The 16,221-nt window shown below is 46.9% G+C and overlaps 1 protein-coding gene across 1 annotated transcript; it reads right to left on the bottom strand.

The window, feature by feature from the left end:
* Positions 1-7,507: 7,507 nt before the first annotated feature.
* On the bottom strand, positions 7,508-15,736 carry LOC114487391 (serine/arginine repetitive matrix protein 1-like). The gene is made up of 4 exons (XM_028497153.2): positions 15,705-15,736; positions 14,249-14,968; positions 13,396-13,538; positions 7,508-8,082 (listed from the first exon to the last, which is right to left on the bottom strand). The coding sequence occupies exons 1-4, from the start codon at positions 15,734-15,736 to the stop codon at positions 7,733-7,735; spliced, it is 1,245 nt and encodes a 414-aa protein (XP_028352954.1). The 3' UTR covers positions 7,508-7,732.
* Positions 15,737-16,221: the final 485 nt, after the last annotated feature.

Genomic DNA, 16,221 nt, shown 5'->3' with positions numbered 1-16,221 from the left:
GTATGTTTCACTTTATAAGAAACTGCCAACAGTTCTCCAGAGCAGCTGTACCATTTTGTAATCCCACCCGCAATGTATGAGAGTTCCACCTACTCCACATCCACACCAGCACTTGGTATTGTACTTTAAGTTATTTTTAGCCAATGTCTATTATTATTATTAGTTCTAAGAATTTTTGTAGATTCCTTGAGATTGTCTATGTGCACAGTTATATCATCCATGACGAGGGGCAGTTTATTTCTAACTTCCCTGGAGACTTTCTCTTTGACTCAGGGATTCCACAGAAACGGGCTGCTTGATTTCCAAGGGCTTGGAGGTTTTCCTGTTATCTTTATGTCACTGATTTCTAGTTTAATTCTATTATGGTCAGGTCATACTTTGTATGATTTAAATTCTTTTATTTTGTTAAAGTGTGGTGTGGTCTATCTTGGTGAATGTTCCTTGTGTCCTTGAAAAAACATGTGTATTCTGCTGTTGTTGAGTGGAGTGCTTTATACATGTTAATTAGTTCCAGCTGGTTGATAGAACTCACTCTTCTTAGATCCTTACTGACTTTGTCTCCTACTTCTACTAATTACTGAGAGGAGTGTTGAAGTTATTATCTATAACCGTGGATTTTGTTTTTAATGTATATGTGCTCTAATGATCAGATTTAGTTACTAATATTATATTACCGTCAAATAATTTGTGTTTCCCTCCTTTGTATCTTTAGACCAGGGGTCAGGGCTGGCCACCTGTAACTATATAAAGTTGTACTGGAACTCAGTCATGTCCATTCCTTTACACATTGTCTATTTGCTGCTATGACATTACAGTGGAGAGCTGAGTGGTTGTGAAGGAGGCTGTATGGCCTACAAAGCCTGAAGCATTTACAAAGTGGCCCTTTAAATTTGATGATCCCTGCTCTAGAACTGCACTGACCAATATGCTGGCAATGCGTGGCTTAATTTTAGTTTAAGTAGAATTAAACATTTAGTTCCACAGTTGCACTGGCTACATTTCAAATGCTCAGTAGCCACATGTGGCTACTGACTACTGAAGATGCATACATGACAGAAAGCTCTGCTGGACAGCAGTGTTCCAGGCTATTCTAAGCAACACGGGACTCTTCTGTGCTTTGACCATTTCGGACAGTTCGGTCATCTGGGTGCAACATCTCTTTTGTAGATTTTTTAAGTTACTGGTATATTTTGGTGGTTATTTTACTTTTTATTTTTGAGTCAATTTTTGTAGCTTATATTTTCCTAGAAAATCACTCATCTCACCAAGACTTTTACACGGTATCTTTCGGATCTCGACGCTGCCTGCTTTCCTGAGGAGTGTGTCTGTGTGTGTGCCTTCCTCCTAATGTCTCAAGCTGCCATCTTAGTTCATTTAACTTACATTTACTCCTTATTTAATAACTAAAGCATGTTAGGTTGTGAATTTTTTATCCAAATACAGCTTTGACAGCATTCCATATATTTTTAAATGTAGCACCCTCCTCATTATCTTTGAAATAATCTGTAATTATAAAATTTATTTCCCTATCTCCAAAGTTAGGAACACTTTAAACTTTTCTGATTTGAGGTTTTTACATTGTTTAAATTTATTTTCTTGTTTCAGTGCACTGTAGTGAGAGATTATGGCCCATACAATTTTAATAAATACTCACTGAGCTTTTTCTTATGGTTTAATATACGGCTACTTTTTGGTGGTATCTATGGACACTGGGAAATAAAATATTGCCTCTCTTTAGAGCAGTGCTGTCCAACAGAAATATAATGTAAGTCTCATATGCAGTTTTAAATTTTCTAGTAACCACATTAAAAAAAGGTGAAAAGAAATGGGGAAATTTTAATATATCTTATTTAATCCAATATATCCAGAATATTACGTCAACATGTAATATAAAAATTATTAATAAGATAGTTTACTTTCTTTTTCCTTGTACTAAATCTGCAAAATTTGGTGTGTATTTTACACACACAGTACACCTCAATTAGGACGAGCCACGTGTCAAGTGCTCAAGAGTTACGTGTGGCAGGGGGCCACCAAAGTGGGCAGTGCAGCTTTGGAGAGAACAAAGATCAGTGAAAATATTTTAAGTCAACCTCATCATTTTTTTCAGAGTCCTTATATCCCTGTTATGTCCCACTCCTACAGAAACAGTACAGCGTGTACCACAGCTTCGGCTCATGTCTCTGACAGACTCTGCTCTGGTTGGCTTCCGTTTCAAGATACTTCATCACAGTTATCTTTTCATTGTAAAGTGCACCTCTTGGGAACGGCCTTCCTAATCGTACAACACAACATCCAGAAGATCAGGTTTAAAGAAGTAGAAAGACTGACAGATTTTCTATAAAAATGAGAAAAGATTTTTACGTGGAAAAAGATACAACTTTTTGTTGAAGAACGTCAGCCTGTTGCCAGCTCTTTAATCTGTACTAACTCATTTGATCTTCACAACCCTGTGTATGAGCTCAATTTTACAGATAAGGAAGCAGAGGCATAGAGAAGTCAAGTGACTTGCCCAAAGTCACTCAGCTAAGAAGTAGCAGGACTGGGATTCAAACCCAGGGAGTTGGGCTCCTGTGCCTGTGTGCATAAATTCTGTGCTACATCACCTCCCTGTGTTTTTACTGTGGGAGAAAACATTTGAAACATATAAACAAATCATATCCATAATATGTAAAAAGACGCTATAAATCAAGAAGACAAACATAAATAACCCCATAGAAAAATGGGCAAAGGATAAGCACAGGCAATTCATAGACAAAGAAATGGAAACAGCCAATAAGCATAAGAAAAGATGCTCAATTAATGTCATCAAGGACAGGCAGGTTAAAACAAGATATGATTTTTCATCCAACAGATTAGAGCAAAAATCAAGAAGTTTGCTAACGGGGTTAGGAGGGTGTGTGAAAAAATGGCCTCTCTCGCACCGCCGTAGTGTGAAATGTGAACTGCCTTTTTGAATGGCGATTTGGTGGTATCCACCACCACTGAAAACGCACTTCACTTTTCACCCACAATTCCACTTCCGGGCATCTATCCTACGGCTGTGGTCTCCCACGAGCGTGAAGATGCAGGCACACAGAAGCTCTCCTAACCCAGCTCTACATGACCCATGTGCCTGGGGTCACGTGCACTGCTTCCCTGCAAAGACCTGCTGAGGGCCGGGCACAGGCTGCCCGCCACCTGCCACCTGCACACTTCCCTCCCCATCTGTGAGCCCGTGTTTGTCCTTAAACTTATGCGAGCCAGTCGTACTTGCTCTGCAATTACGTCCTTACTTGATAAAAACTAAAGAATTTTCAGTGCAAAGAGAGTTGTTTTTATGAAAAGTAAGCCGAAAGCTCTAAGAGGTCAGTGAAAGGCAAGTTGCTAAAAACCAAAAGCAAAATCAAGCTGCTCTTGAATAAACAAGTGTAAAATACGGGGGAAAACATCATAAAGATCTACAAGGATTTTGCACTTAAGAGTCTTCACAAGTGTCTAAAGTCCAAAATCACACCGGGCTTTATGACTGTAATTTACCAGGAGAGAGAAAGTGAACACAGCTGGTCCTCCAGTGAGAACCCAGGAGCCAAGAAAAGGCCTGCAAACGTGTGCGTTGTTTGCATTTTTTTAAATAATGAAAATGTATTAATGAGTAGCTTATTTAATTTTAAAACTTAAAAAAATAAAGTGATAAACTTTAACAATACAGAATGACTCATTGTTCCCTTTGGTAACTTTTTGCTTATTTAATTTTAAAACTTAAAAAAATAAAGTGATAAACTTTAACAATACAGAATGACTCTTTGGGAACTTTTTTTGCCCTGAATTGTAATCTGTATGATAATATCGCGGGTTTAGTTTTCTAATCAGTTGTATAATTTCTGCCTTTCAATGGAGGATTTAAGCAATTTACATTTGTGGTTATAACAGATACATTTGCTATGAACTCTGCCACCTTATTTTATTTTTAGTATTTATTTATTTATTTATTTAATTTATTTATTTGACTGTGCTGGCTATTTTTATTATTTTTTTTTATTATTATTTTTTTTGGCTGTACGTGGGCCTCTCACCGCTGTGGCCTCTCCCGTTGCAGAGCACAGGCTCCGGACGCGCAGGCTCAGCGGCCATGGCTCACGGGCCTAGCTGCTCCGCAGCATGTGGGATCTTCCCGGACTGGGGCACGAACCCCTGTCCCCTGCATCGGCAGGCGGACTCTCAACCACTGCGCCACCAGGGAAGCCCTGCGCCGGCTCTTGGTTGTGGCATTTGGGATCTAGTTCCCTGACCAGGGATCAAACCCGGGCCCCCGGCATTGAGAGCGTGGAGTCTTAGCCACTGGACCACCACGGAAGTCCCTGCCACCTTATTTTATGCTACTTGTTTTTTGTGCTTTTTTACTGTTTGCTTTCCTTTTATTACAAGATCCCTGCTTTCTCTGCTTTTGGCTTGTTGTTGGAGAAGGTTTATACCATGTTTTAAGTTCTACTGGGGTTTATCTCTAAGCTTTCCAAATTATTTTAAATTTATTTCTCTAATTATCAAGGTAAAAAAATAAACAAGTATTCCTCCAGAAACTAGACACTTTTCCTTATTTTGAGGACTATAAAAAAGGCCCCATGGTGGTAATATTGCATGAAAAAAGCCAAATGCGAAATAGCATTGTATAATCCCTTTTATATGAAAGTCAAAGTTAGGGATAGTGCGAGGGAAACAAAAGCAAAAGTAAACAAATGGGACTATATCAAACTAAAAAGCTTTTGCACAAAGAAGGAAACTATCAACAACACGAAAAGGCCCCCTACCGAAAGGGAGAAGATATGTGCAAATGATATATCTGGTAAGGGGTTAATATCTAAAATATACAAAGGACTCATACAAGTCAATATCAAAAAACGAACTCGATTAAAAAATGGGCAGAGGATCTGAATAGACATTTTTCCAAAGAATACAGATGACCAACGACACATGAAAAGAAGCTCAACATCACTAATCATCAGGGAAATGCAAATCAAAACCACAGTGAGATATCACTTCTATCCTGTCAGAATGGTTATTATCAAAAAGACAACAAATAATAAGTGCTGGTGAGGGCGTGGAGAAAAGGGAACCCTCACGCACTCTTGGTGGGATTGTAAGTTGGTGCAGCCAATATGGAAAACAGTATGGAGATTCCTCAAAAATTAATAACATAAGTATCATATGATCCAGAAATTCCACTCCTGGGTATTTAATTGAAGAGAATGAAAACACTAAGTCAAAAGATATTTGCACCTCTATGTTCACTGCAGCATTGTTTACAATAGCCAAGATATGGAAACAACCTACGTGCCCATCAATAGATGAATGGATAAAGAAGATATGGTGTGTATATATATATATATATATATACTATGGAATATTACTCATTCATAAAAAAGAATAAAATCTTGCCATTTGAGACAACATGGATGGACCTAGAAGGTATTATGCTAAGTGAAAAAAGATAGAGAAAGACAAATATTATATTTGCAGGTATAAAAGATTCACTTATATGTGGAATCTAAAAAACAAAACAAAGGAAAAAACAACAAAACAGAAATAGATACAGAAAACAAATAGGTGGTTGCCAGAGGGGAGGAGGGAAGGGAAGGAAAGAAATAGGTGAGGGATCTTAAGAGGTACAAATTTCCAGCTGCAAAATAAATGAGTCACAGGTATGAAATGTACAGTGTGGGGAATACAGTCAATACCTATGTAATACCTTTGTATGGTAGCATATTGTAACCAGACTTAATCAAAACGTTTAGGTGACCATTTTGAAATGTACAGAAATAGCAAATCACTACGTTGTGTAACAGGAACTAACATAATGTTGTAGGTCAATTATACTTTAAAAACGAAAAGCAAACTCAGAAGAGGAGATCAGACTGCGGGGCACAGTGGGGTGGGGAAGGGGGATGGGGAGGGGCAATTAAATGAAGGCAGTTAAAAGGTACAAACTTCCAGTTATAAGATGTAACGTACAACATGATAAATATAATTAAGATTGCTGGTATATATATGTTACACATGGAAGAGAGTAAATCCTGAGTTCTCATCATAAGGAAAAAAAATTCTCCATTTCTTTAATGTTGTATCTATACAAGATGATGGATGTTCACTAAACTTCTTGTGGTCATCATTTCATGATGCATGGAAGTCAAATCATTATGCTGTACACCTGAAACTTATACAGTGTTGTATGTCAGTTATATCTTAATAAAACTGGAAGGAAAAAAGTTAGGGATGATAAAAAAAAAACAAAAGTTAGGGATGATGGCTCTGTCAGTGGCTGGTGGACAGCCACCTATGGGGGGATTTCTCTGTGGCTTCCAGCACCTTCCAAATGGTTGCTTTCAGTGGCATTCCTCAGTCCAGTTCCACCTGCCTCTTGGAGATCCCCCCGACCATGCATCTTCACTTCTGGTGGGGTGCGTGGTTCTTTACATACCCTCACCAGTATCTTTGTGAGAAGCTGGGATAAGCCCCATCAGGATGACTAGACACTACTGACATCAGAAGTTTCATAAAAAAACTGTGGCATCCTTTACAAATCACCGCTTGCAAGTCACACGTGATGTCAGAGGTTAAACCCATCCCTCCTGAGTCTGCGGGGCAGGACACAGTGAACCTCGGTGGCCCTTCAAAAGTCGAGTGCTATCAAGCCTTCTAGAAGAGCAAAGGTATTGTACCAACCGAGTCAGCGTTAGATGACACTCGTCGGGAACTAGTCTCAGTCTCGGTCATTACCTGTGCACACAATCTGCAGTTTTGCCTTTCTATAGAATCTCGCGCAGGAGAACCAAGAGTTAAAGAAGGACAGAACATCTGGAGTCAGGACTGCAACTAGGAACAAGTTCGAGCATGGCTTGAGGAACATGTGAGTGGAGGGGAGTGGGGGTTGAGGGCAAGAGGGAGAGCGAGAGGATAGAGAGGATGGAATTGGACTGAACAAGTTAAAAAAAAAAATCTCTTCACTTTTTCCCTTTGCATCCACTTTTTAACTTTCACGATGACACACCCCTGCAGGGTCACCATTTCTCACCCCCAGTCTCTCCCCTTGCTATTGACCAACTTGTCTCTCTGTACCACAGATTTCCCCTCTATACCCAAACAATCTTGGTTCAACTAAAATGAACACTTAGCTAGACTTCTTAGCTGCTCATTTCTATGACTGTTCATGTTTTATTTCTCCTCGCTAGCAACAAACTATTAGGTGACTCCGTGATCTGGCCTCAGCCTAACTGACGGGCAGTCTGCCTGGACCATCGGATGAAGTGGGAGAGACACAAGTCCCAGATTCCCACACCGTTTCAGGAGGGGGCCGAGGGCTTTCTTTCAGACCCCCACCCAAGCTTCAAGCGACTACAAAATGAAGATGTGGGATAAGACTGTGCGTGCAAAGTAAAGCACAGATGACTAGTTAGTTCACCGTCACAGTGAGTTCAGCATCACCTCCTGCATCAGCGTTCACGCGTACCACGGAAATGCCCCCATGATAACAACTAAAGGTTTAGAGAACGCAGTCTTACTATCTGACGAAACAGCAATGTGGAGAACACTCAGTACTGGGGTTGAGCTATCCTAGAAGGTAACTGGGTACTTTTTGTTGCCCATGAAATAATGTGAATTTTCCTGCATGTTCTGGTTGGATGTACCCTGCCAAGTAATTCCTCTGGTGAACCAACCAGGGAGTCTCACGCCGCAAAAGAAGGCTCATGCACGTTGGTTAAAACACCTGTACGCTCTGATTGGAAGCTCCCACCCTAGGGCAGCCCATTACCTCCTGCAGCCTGATCTCTTCCGGCTGGAGGATGTCCAGCACCCCGCTGCTCCGAATCTCCGGGAGATCCTGCCAGAGGTTAAATCTCGAGTGCGGGTTACTGAGCAGGCATATCTGGGGCACAGCCTTCCTCTCCGGTGGGCTTGCCGGCTCCTCCTCCTCCTCTTCATCCTCCTCCGGGGTCTCCTCACTGGCCGGGGACCCATCAGCATTGCCTTGTATTTCTGCATCCTGTTGCCTCCTGGTTTCAATTTCTTGGAGAGTTGATTTATCTCGGTATTCCTGATACAGGAGCCCTGAAATCAAATGGAATTGTATTGAAAACATGAAAAAGATTTCAGAGGAAGATCTTTTGGAATCACTAAGTCAAGGCTTTGGACTCCTATCAAGGGCAGATGCTCTGCCTATGAAAATACAAAGAAAGCCAGACCCACACAGGTCTCAGAAAAGGCTCTATCACTGAACAAACTGCCACTGTCTTCATTTTTGGGGAAGGATCAGCATGAATGAGGTTTTTTTTTTTTTTTTCAACAAAGAATAAAGAAATCCCTGAACAGATTCAAAATCCAGCCACAAAAATATATGCTTTTCACACACCTACTTAGCTAACAACAAGAATCCAGAATTTGACGTGTTAATAACCAATGTGTGCAGAGTTGATGGAAATGTCCCAATTATGTTTCAGCATCCCAACAGGATGCTTCTCAAAGCCTAAATGCTTCAATATTAAAACTCAAGTATATTCATTGGTGAAATGGGAATAGTTGTAAATTCTCATTTTGAAGGAAAAAGCCAATATTTCATCCACCTTATGATTCAAAAGGGAAACATTCCTTTTTTGCTTTCACACTTTCAGACTTACTTCCCTGACCTGAAATAAATGCAGTCTAAGTCTCCAAGGAGATTTGGGGGTACAGAGGAATCAGCAAAAATGTAGCACCTCCACAGGGAAAAATTCATTTTGGATGTCCTGGCTGCAGGGCAGAGGGTTGGTCTCTCCACACAGGAGCAGCAGAAAAGCTTCAGTGGCAAGGGGCCTCCCAGCCCAGGGAGAGGGGAAGCAGGGCTGGGTGGGGAGAGGAAGGTGGGGTCCTGCTGGCAATGAGGCTGGGAGGAGAGGAGGGTCACCCCAAGGGTTTTGTCTATCCTGTGGGCAAAAGGGAAGCCCTTCGGGCAAACAGCTCTGGTCTACATCTTAGGAGGCCCGTGTATGGGAAGAAAGAGGCCATGCCACTTCTCTAAGGGAGTGACGATGGAGGCCTGAACTGCAGTGGTGGTGGACGGATGGGGTCACGTGCATGATTCAGGGACTGTTATAAGGTAGAAGACAGGTCCTGGTGATTGGCTGGTGCTGGGTCATGAACGATATCTGGGTGACCAGTTGGCAAGGGGGTCCGGTGGCCCTGTTCAGGAGATGAGGAACATAGGAGGAGGATCCGACTGGGGAACGGGGTGGCGGTGAGATCCAGGTGCACCTGAAGGGAATGCAGGCGGAGAGGACCAGCAGGCGGCCGGACTGGTCTGGAGCCTGGGAAAGCTGTTGGGCCCCTTGATATATCTATCTATAAAACAAAGATGACTTTCCCGGGAAAGTTCTAACAGGGATAAGTGTACCACTTGTAAAGCACTTTCTCATGCAATGCAGTATAAACATTAGCTATTATTCTTTCTTTAATTGTTAAATATATCTAAACAGTACAAAAAAGGAAGGAAAAAAACAGACGATCTTCAAAATTCTGAAAAATGGCTGGATAAATTATATTCATAATTTATAAATAACAGGAACTCAATAAATTACCTTGTGGATTAAATTAGTTCACTTCCTATGTTCCATAATGCTAAATTATAAAGGCTTTATGCTAAGTATAACATTTACTTCAAAAAAAAAAAGATTCTGTGATTTTACATTACAATCCAGCAGATTACAACATGGAGTTAATTTGACAAAGGAATGAAAAAGAAAATCTAAATCTATGCTAAATGCAACCCAGATTGAAGATCTATAAAGACAGAGGTTTAAAGTCACTACATAAACCGGTTCAGTCATGAGCATAAGGTATGATTACTATTGCCAACATCGAACCTATTAATCTCCTGTGATTCCGATACTGTTTTTATGGAGGTTTAAAGAAACCAGGATTCCACGAGTTGACTTGGATTCACTTTACAAAGCTTAGCACAGTGATTCCCACATAGTAGGTACTCACATATTTGTTGAGTTGAACACCTTTAAAAATGCAGTTTCCAAGCTTCTCAAAAATATCTAACCAATTTGGCATCTTTTTGAAAGTTCAAAAATATGGCTTATGTATGCTACATGGCACATCATGTGTATCATGGGTCAGCATGATGGGTAAATCATGGGTAAATGCTATCTCCAACATCTCACATGATGATGTGATACATATGCTGAAGAGACAAAAATATCAGCATTGTGGGTAGTTGGCTTGAAAATAATATTTCTGAAATCACATTGTGGCAGACACTGTGGCTGCCTCTCCTCCATCCCCTCACAGACCTTCTTCCCAGCTGGCAGGGAGGGGTTTTGTCTGGGTGCTGACCTAGTCTGTGCTCAGGGAAGTGGATGAATGCTGACTGATCAAAACCTACCATGATGGTTCCCTTCCCCTTGCCACTGCTGGGTTTGGACATGAGCATGTGACATGACCTGGCCAAGGAGACTAAGGGGACATCTTACATCTTTAAGAAGGGCTTCTCAAAAAGATGTCCCTCCCCAGGAGACACTTGAAGACAAACTGCTCTTTTTTTTTTTTTTTTTTGGTTTTTATACATGGTTGCTTGAGGATGTGATGCATGGAGCTCGGGCAGCCATCTTGTGATATGAAGCCCAAATGCTGAGAATGGTAGAGGGAAAGGAACTAGGTGGTTGCTTGACTTAATGAACCAAATGCAGAATTTCCTACCTCATTCCTGGAGTCAACTGAGATAGAATACTTTCATTCTTTAAGGTCATTTTTTTGGGGGGGGGGCACTGGATATTCTATTACACTCAGCCAAAGACTCCCAATACAAGTAATCTTAGCATTTTCTTAAAACTTCATACTTCTTTCTGAAGTCTTCAGAATATGAATTCAAACAAGTATTTTCCTGGAGTTACTATGATTACAAAGAGTCATCTGACACACTGTGTAACCATTTTCATGACCTGTTTATTTTTATTAGCCTTACCTGAGGAACTATGTTATCTGATTAAATTTTTGTAGTAGAGATATACTGTTGATATTTCATGTTTTTCTATTTTCTCTTTTGTACATTCAGTAAGCAAAATTAATTTTACCTGTAAAAGCTGGCACCTGGTATTATATTCATGCAGAATTAGAAGGCTCAGTTCCCATCTCTCCTAATTAAAATGATCTATATCAGGCTGGCTGTGCTACCCTGCAGAAGGAGGATAAGCTCCTCGAGTCCTTCAAAATCTCACTTTCTGAAGGCAGTAATTTTTTTCTTTGAATCCTTCAGATAGAAACTTCTAAAGGGCAGAGAATTCATTTATTTTTTAGTGAGCACCTTCTATGCACCAAGCATTTGTTAGGTGCCAGAGACAACCACAGCACACACACACACACGTGTGCACACACACACACCATCACAGGGTCTCAGGGTCTATGATCTTCAGGGCCACCACCAACTACAATGACAGTTGTATACCACATCACGCATAGTCCTGGCATCATTTTGTTCTTGCCTGGGTGGGAGCCACTGCAAAATTCAACACAGTGGTCTACAAGATGCCCATATAGTCTTCCCACTTTCCTTCCCCCTTAATTCCACTGTGTCTTTAGGAACGCGTTGTCTTTTCCTGATACTGGCAAAGAATTCACTTCATTCGTTGAGCTAAAAGCAGCTGGCCTCCTGTAGCAATCTGCTTGGCATAAGCCTCAAGTCTATGATGAAGGATGTCAGAAGACGGCAGCCTCGGTCCTGTGCTGTCATTCAGCACATCTGTTGAGCACCGACCATGGATCCAGCCCAGGAGCCAGAAACACAGAGTCACCATTACACCAGGAGATAGTGGGAGAAAAGCCTCGGAATGTCAGTCTCTACTGTTTACCAAATGAGGAAACTGAGGGCCAGGATGAGCAGGTACCAGAGCTCAGGGCTCCCGACCCCCAGCTTTGAGCTTATGCCACGGGCTCTCCAGGAAGGAGGTCTCCACACGCCCACACTGCAGAAGGGAGCCTCTCTCTCCGTGAAAGGAGGCACGGACCTCCCCACTCCCACCTCGATTTCCTTCCGAGGCCTGACATTGACCTCAGCCAGAGGATCCCTTTCTAGAGGGTGGAATTCGAGGCTTCCAGCACATGCCAAGGCCGAGGTGGCCCTCCTCACTATAAAGGGCAACGTGGCAGAGGTGGAAGAAAGGGATATTCGGGTGTGTTTGTCCTCAGATCAGCCTCTCTCCATTTCCGCCAGCAAACAAGGGGAAAAGCCGCCACCACCATCACCACCCAGCCCGACACGAAGGGGGCCCGCTAGGAACAATATTCCTGGAGTCAGCGCTGCTTAACAGCATGCAGTGTGCGCTCCACCCTCAGCTTTGCAAGGGCTCAGCTCCTCCCAGGGTTCAGTCCAGAATAAACCCCAGCCAGGGAAAAGGGAACCTGCCCAAAAAGTCTCCTAAACACAGGTCTCCTGGGGCAATGGAAGCTCCACTTCCATTGGAGACACTTCATGTCTGTCTGAGTGTTTGGGATGGAGAACAATAATGATGAATTTAGGAAAGAAAATTTTCAAGCCCAAATTTTAATTTAATGAATAAACTGCTGCTCTGACAACCCTGAAGAACAGAAAGATTTCTAGGCGGTACCAATCCCGAAGAACCCACGTCACCCACTTGTGGCCACCTCTGGTGATGAAGATGAGAATTAGTTTGATGTTATCAGCAATTTTTGACTTTTAAAAGCGAGTGCTTGGGTTTTTGGGACGCCTTCTCGATCCACTTTCTGCTTTCACAGAGCTTCAACTGCAGCTGTGCAGGAGCTGGACACGCGGGCTGTGCCCTGCACTTCTGGCCATGCTCTGGCCAGGCAGGCGGAGCCAGGCTTCCCTTCCTAACCCAGGGGCCTCTGAGGCTCCCAGCTTCTCTCTACTTTACCTTTCCTTCCCCTGTGCAAAGTCTGCCACTGCCACCCCTTCCTGAATTGCCCCAGTCAGCCTGACTCTCTCCAGAAGTCCCCTCTGCAGGGTCCCCTCCCTTTCCAGGTCTTCCCCAGGCCCCCGGGTGGGGATGGCGGGGGACGCATGGAGCCCCCCCCCTCCTGCATGGCCCATAAGCACCTAACCCCTGGACTTTCTGGCAGAAGACACAAGAGGACAGAGAGCCCTCCCCAGGAAAGGGCTGGGCAAGCACACCTCTCCAAGAGCGCAGGAAAGAAATGCATTTGCTAAAACCCAATTATACAGCCACTATTAAAACGTGGCAGTTTTGCCTCTGGAACCATTTAGACCAAATATGTCAGTAACCTTCCTCGTCAGAAACATTTGTCCAGGGGAAATGCAAGGGCATCCCACAAGCAGAGGAGCCCTCAGAGTCCGCCAGGAACCCACGTTTCCCCCAGTGACGCCCCGTCGCCGCTGGGGACACCCACCTATTTGTTCGATGAGGTTCCTCCAGGAGTCGGCGGGAATGGGGTGGATCATCTGCAGGGCCTCGGTGAGCGTGGTGGGGCCGTCGGCGAGGGCCGGGCACTCCTCGGGTGTGGTCTCATTTCCCAGGGTGGAGGACGACTCGCTGCCAGAGAGAGAGGAGAGGCAGGAGCCGGTTATTTTTAAGCAACGACACACCTCGGCCAGCTCGCGAGAGGCGTCCGCACAGTTGGCCCTGGCCAGATGGACCCTGACCGGGATGTCCAGGCCGAGCGGCCGTCGCCGCTCCCTGCCACGCAGGCCCCACAGGCCCTTTTGGTCACCGCACCAGGGCGCGACCGGGTAATTCATTCCCACGCCAGCCCGCCCAAACCTTCATGTTTTCGGAGCTCGCGGGCAGGCGTCGGAAACTTGGCGCGTCCTGCCCGCTTCGCGGCGCCGCCCCGCCGCCCGGACGGGTCCCGCGGCCCGTGGCCCTGCGCTCGCTGCGTACCCGCGCCCCTCGCTGTCACACGGCCCCCGGCCCTCTTTGGGTAGCGATCCTCCAGTCCCAGGGCCACGCGGCGCGGAGAGGGACCAGCGAACGGGACGCGTGCGCCCAGGGCGCCCGAGAGAAGGCACGGGAGGCGGCCCGGGGCAGGGACAGGGGTGTCGGCGGCCCGGCTGGGGAGCACCCCCGACCCCAGGCGGCGTGCGGGCACGATGGGGCCGCGGGAGGAGTGAGGGGTGCGGGGCCCGCGGGGCGGAGGGCGGGGGACAGGCAGTTCGGATAGGCGTCCCCGGGCAGGGACGCAAGCCGGGGCCACAGGCGCGCAGTGGTGGCGCGCAGGGGTCGGGACGGCCGCTCGTCCTCACCTGCCAGGGAGGTGTCCCGCCGCAGAGTCGCGCGCGTCGCTCTCCGAGGTGGAGCTGTCGTGGTCCACGGCGCAGGCGGCGCTGAAGGCTGCGGCCAGCAGCTCCATGGGGGCCGGCAGCCAGGCAGGCTCTGGGGCCGGGTCGGGGACCGCGCTGGGGGCCCGGAGCCGGGCGGGGGGCGACGAGCGGGCTCCGGAGCGGGGTCGCAGCGCGCTTAGCTGGAGCCGGAGCTGCCGCTGCCGCCGCCGCTGCCAAGAGCTCCAGCAGGCGCCCCTGCGCGCGCCTGGAGGCTCCCGGGGTTGCCACGGCAACGGGGGAGGCGGGTGGGGCGCGCGCGGCGGGGGCGAGGCCCGGCGGCAGCCGGGCGGGGGAGCCTGGCCTTGGGCGCGACCCAGGGCCCGCGGGCGCCGACTGCCTCCCTCCCCCGCCGCGGCCCCGCCGCGCAGGGGCGACGAGGAGGGCAAGATGCGTGGGGGCCGGCGAGCTGCGCCTCCGTCTTCCCGCCCCCTTCTCGCCGTCTGGCCAGATCCCTCCAGCTCGCGGGGCGAACTTGGAAGGTAGGGGCGAGGTGACCGTCTGCCCGGCGCGTCCTCGAACTTCCGCCTTGCCCACCCCGCGCATCCTATGAGGTCCTTCACAGGGACCCGCCCGGAGACCCCCGCCTCTGTCGCTCCGGGCCCAGCCTCGAGGGACCCTCGAGGATGTCCGCTCCTGACCTGCCTATGGAGAGGGGGCCAGCGCGGAAGCCTCTCCCGGACGAGTCTGGCTGCCCCCAGCTACCCCGAGGTCCTGGCAGCACGGGGTGGGTAGAGGGGAGGGAGTGGAGGAGAAACAAAGTGGCCCCAAGCCTCCACCCGGTTTCCCTGCCCGGTCACGATGACTTTGGGAATCTGCACCTTTGTGTTAGCTGGTTCAACTCGCTTCAGGATACAGAGAGCAAGCAAAAATGGGAAACTGGAGTCGAGGGCAGTGTGAGTGGTCCCGTGTGACTTGGAAATCTAGAGGGACAACTCCAAAATCCGACTCCAAGTCCAGCAAGAGAACTGGAGCCCTCCCCGGTGGCCTTCTCTGAGGGCAGCCCCTCCGCTGCCCGCTCCCCTGGGCGGTGCCGGCTGCCGGGACGGCGGCCTGCCTCTGCGGGCCAGAGCCAGGAGGTTACCTGCGGGGGGTAACCCACCCCACAACCCGTGCAGACCAAAGTGGAAAATCTTCTCGACACCTTCCCCTGCACAGTCTACCCACGGGGCATTTGTTTAAATTAACAAATTCCTCGTTTTTCGATGCAAATACTCCTGCTGGGCGGGGTTCACTTACTAGTTAGCAGGTTGGCTTTAATGCATTCCTTAGCCAGCCGTCTAGAGCGCGGCAATTGTAAAGGGAGAGTTGGAGTGGAAGAGGAGAGAAAGCAGCTTAGGAAGGGGCCTTTTTGCCAAGAGGGGAACTCCCTTTCCCAGACTTCAGCTGGCGACGCCGGCGGTCCGTGCGCATTCCATCGGATTCCAGGAAAAGGTGCTCAGGTTGACGCAAACCAGTTCCTAAAGCTGCCTCTTAGCCCTCGTTCCCCTCGAGGGGCCAGAACGGACAGGTCTGATCTCCTCTTGCCCTTAAGGCCTATAGTATTTGCGTGACAGCCATCTGGTCTTCTGTCTCTCCAGCCCAAGCCACTCCTTTCCTTGACTCATCCTGCATATCTCCGGACAGCCCTCTCTTGAGCTCTACATTTTCACCTGGCCACTGAGAGTCTTCACCTGGATGTCTGCCAAACACTCACATCCCCAGCCCCACCAGCAGCCAACCAGGAGGCCAGGCAGAACGTGAGGGACAGCCTCAACTGCTCCTGTACCTTCTGTCACCCCACATGTCAATGCCTCACTGAGCCCCCTGGATCCCCAAAAGCTTTCAAAGCTGTCCCCTCCTTGGTATTTAGACCTCCCTCTGTCCATCCTTCTCTCTGTCCATCCTTCTCTCTGTCT

This window comes from Physeter macrocephalus, chromosome 2 (genome assembly GCF_002837175.3).
Source record: "Physeter macrocephalus isolate SW-GA chromosome 2, ASM283717v5, whole genome shotgun sequence".
Lineage (NCBI taxonomy): Eukaryota > Metazoa > Chordata > Mammalia > Artiodactyla > Physeteridae > Physeter > Physeter macrocephalus.
The sequence above is the reverse complement of the archived record's forward strand: the minus strand, read 5'-3'. Positions and strand labels throughout refer to the sequence as shown.

Excerpts from the sequence above, each read along its gene's own strand:
- LOC114487391 (XM_028497153.2), bottom strand. The coding sequence starts at position 15,736 with ATGCGCACGGACCGCCGGCGTCGCCAGCTGAA. Across the intron at positions 13,539-14,248 it reads GCGGGACACCTCCCTGGCAG|CGAGTCGTCCTCCACCCTGG; the intron begins GTGAGGACGAGC and ends TCTCTCTGGCAG. Across the intron at positions 8,083-13,395 it reads GAACCTCATCGAACAAATAG|GGCTCCTGTATCAGGAATAC; the intron begins GTGGGTGTCCCC and ends ATTTGATTTCAG.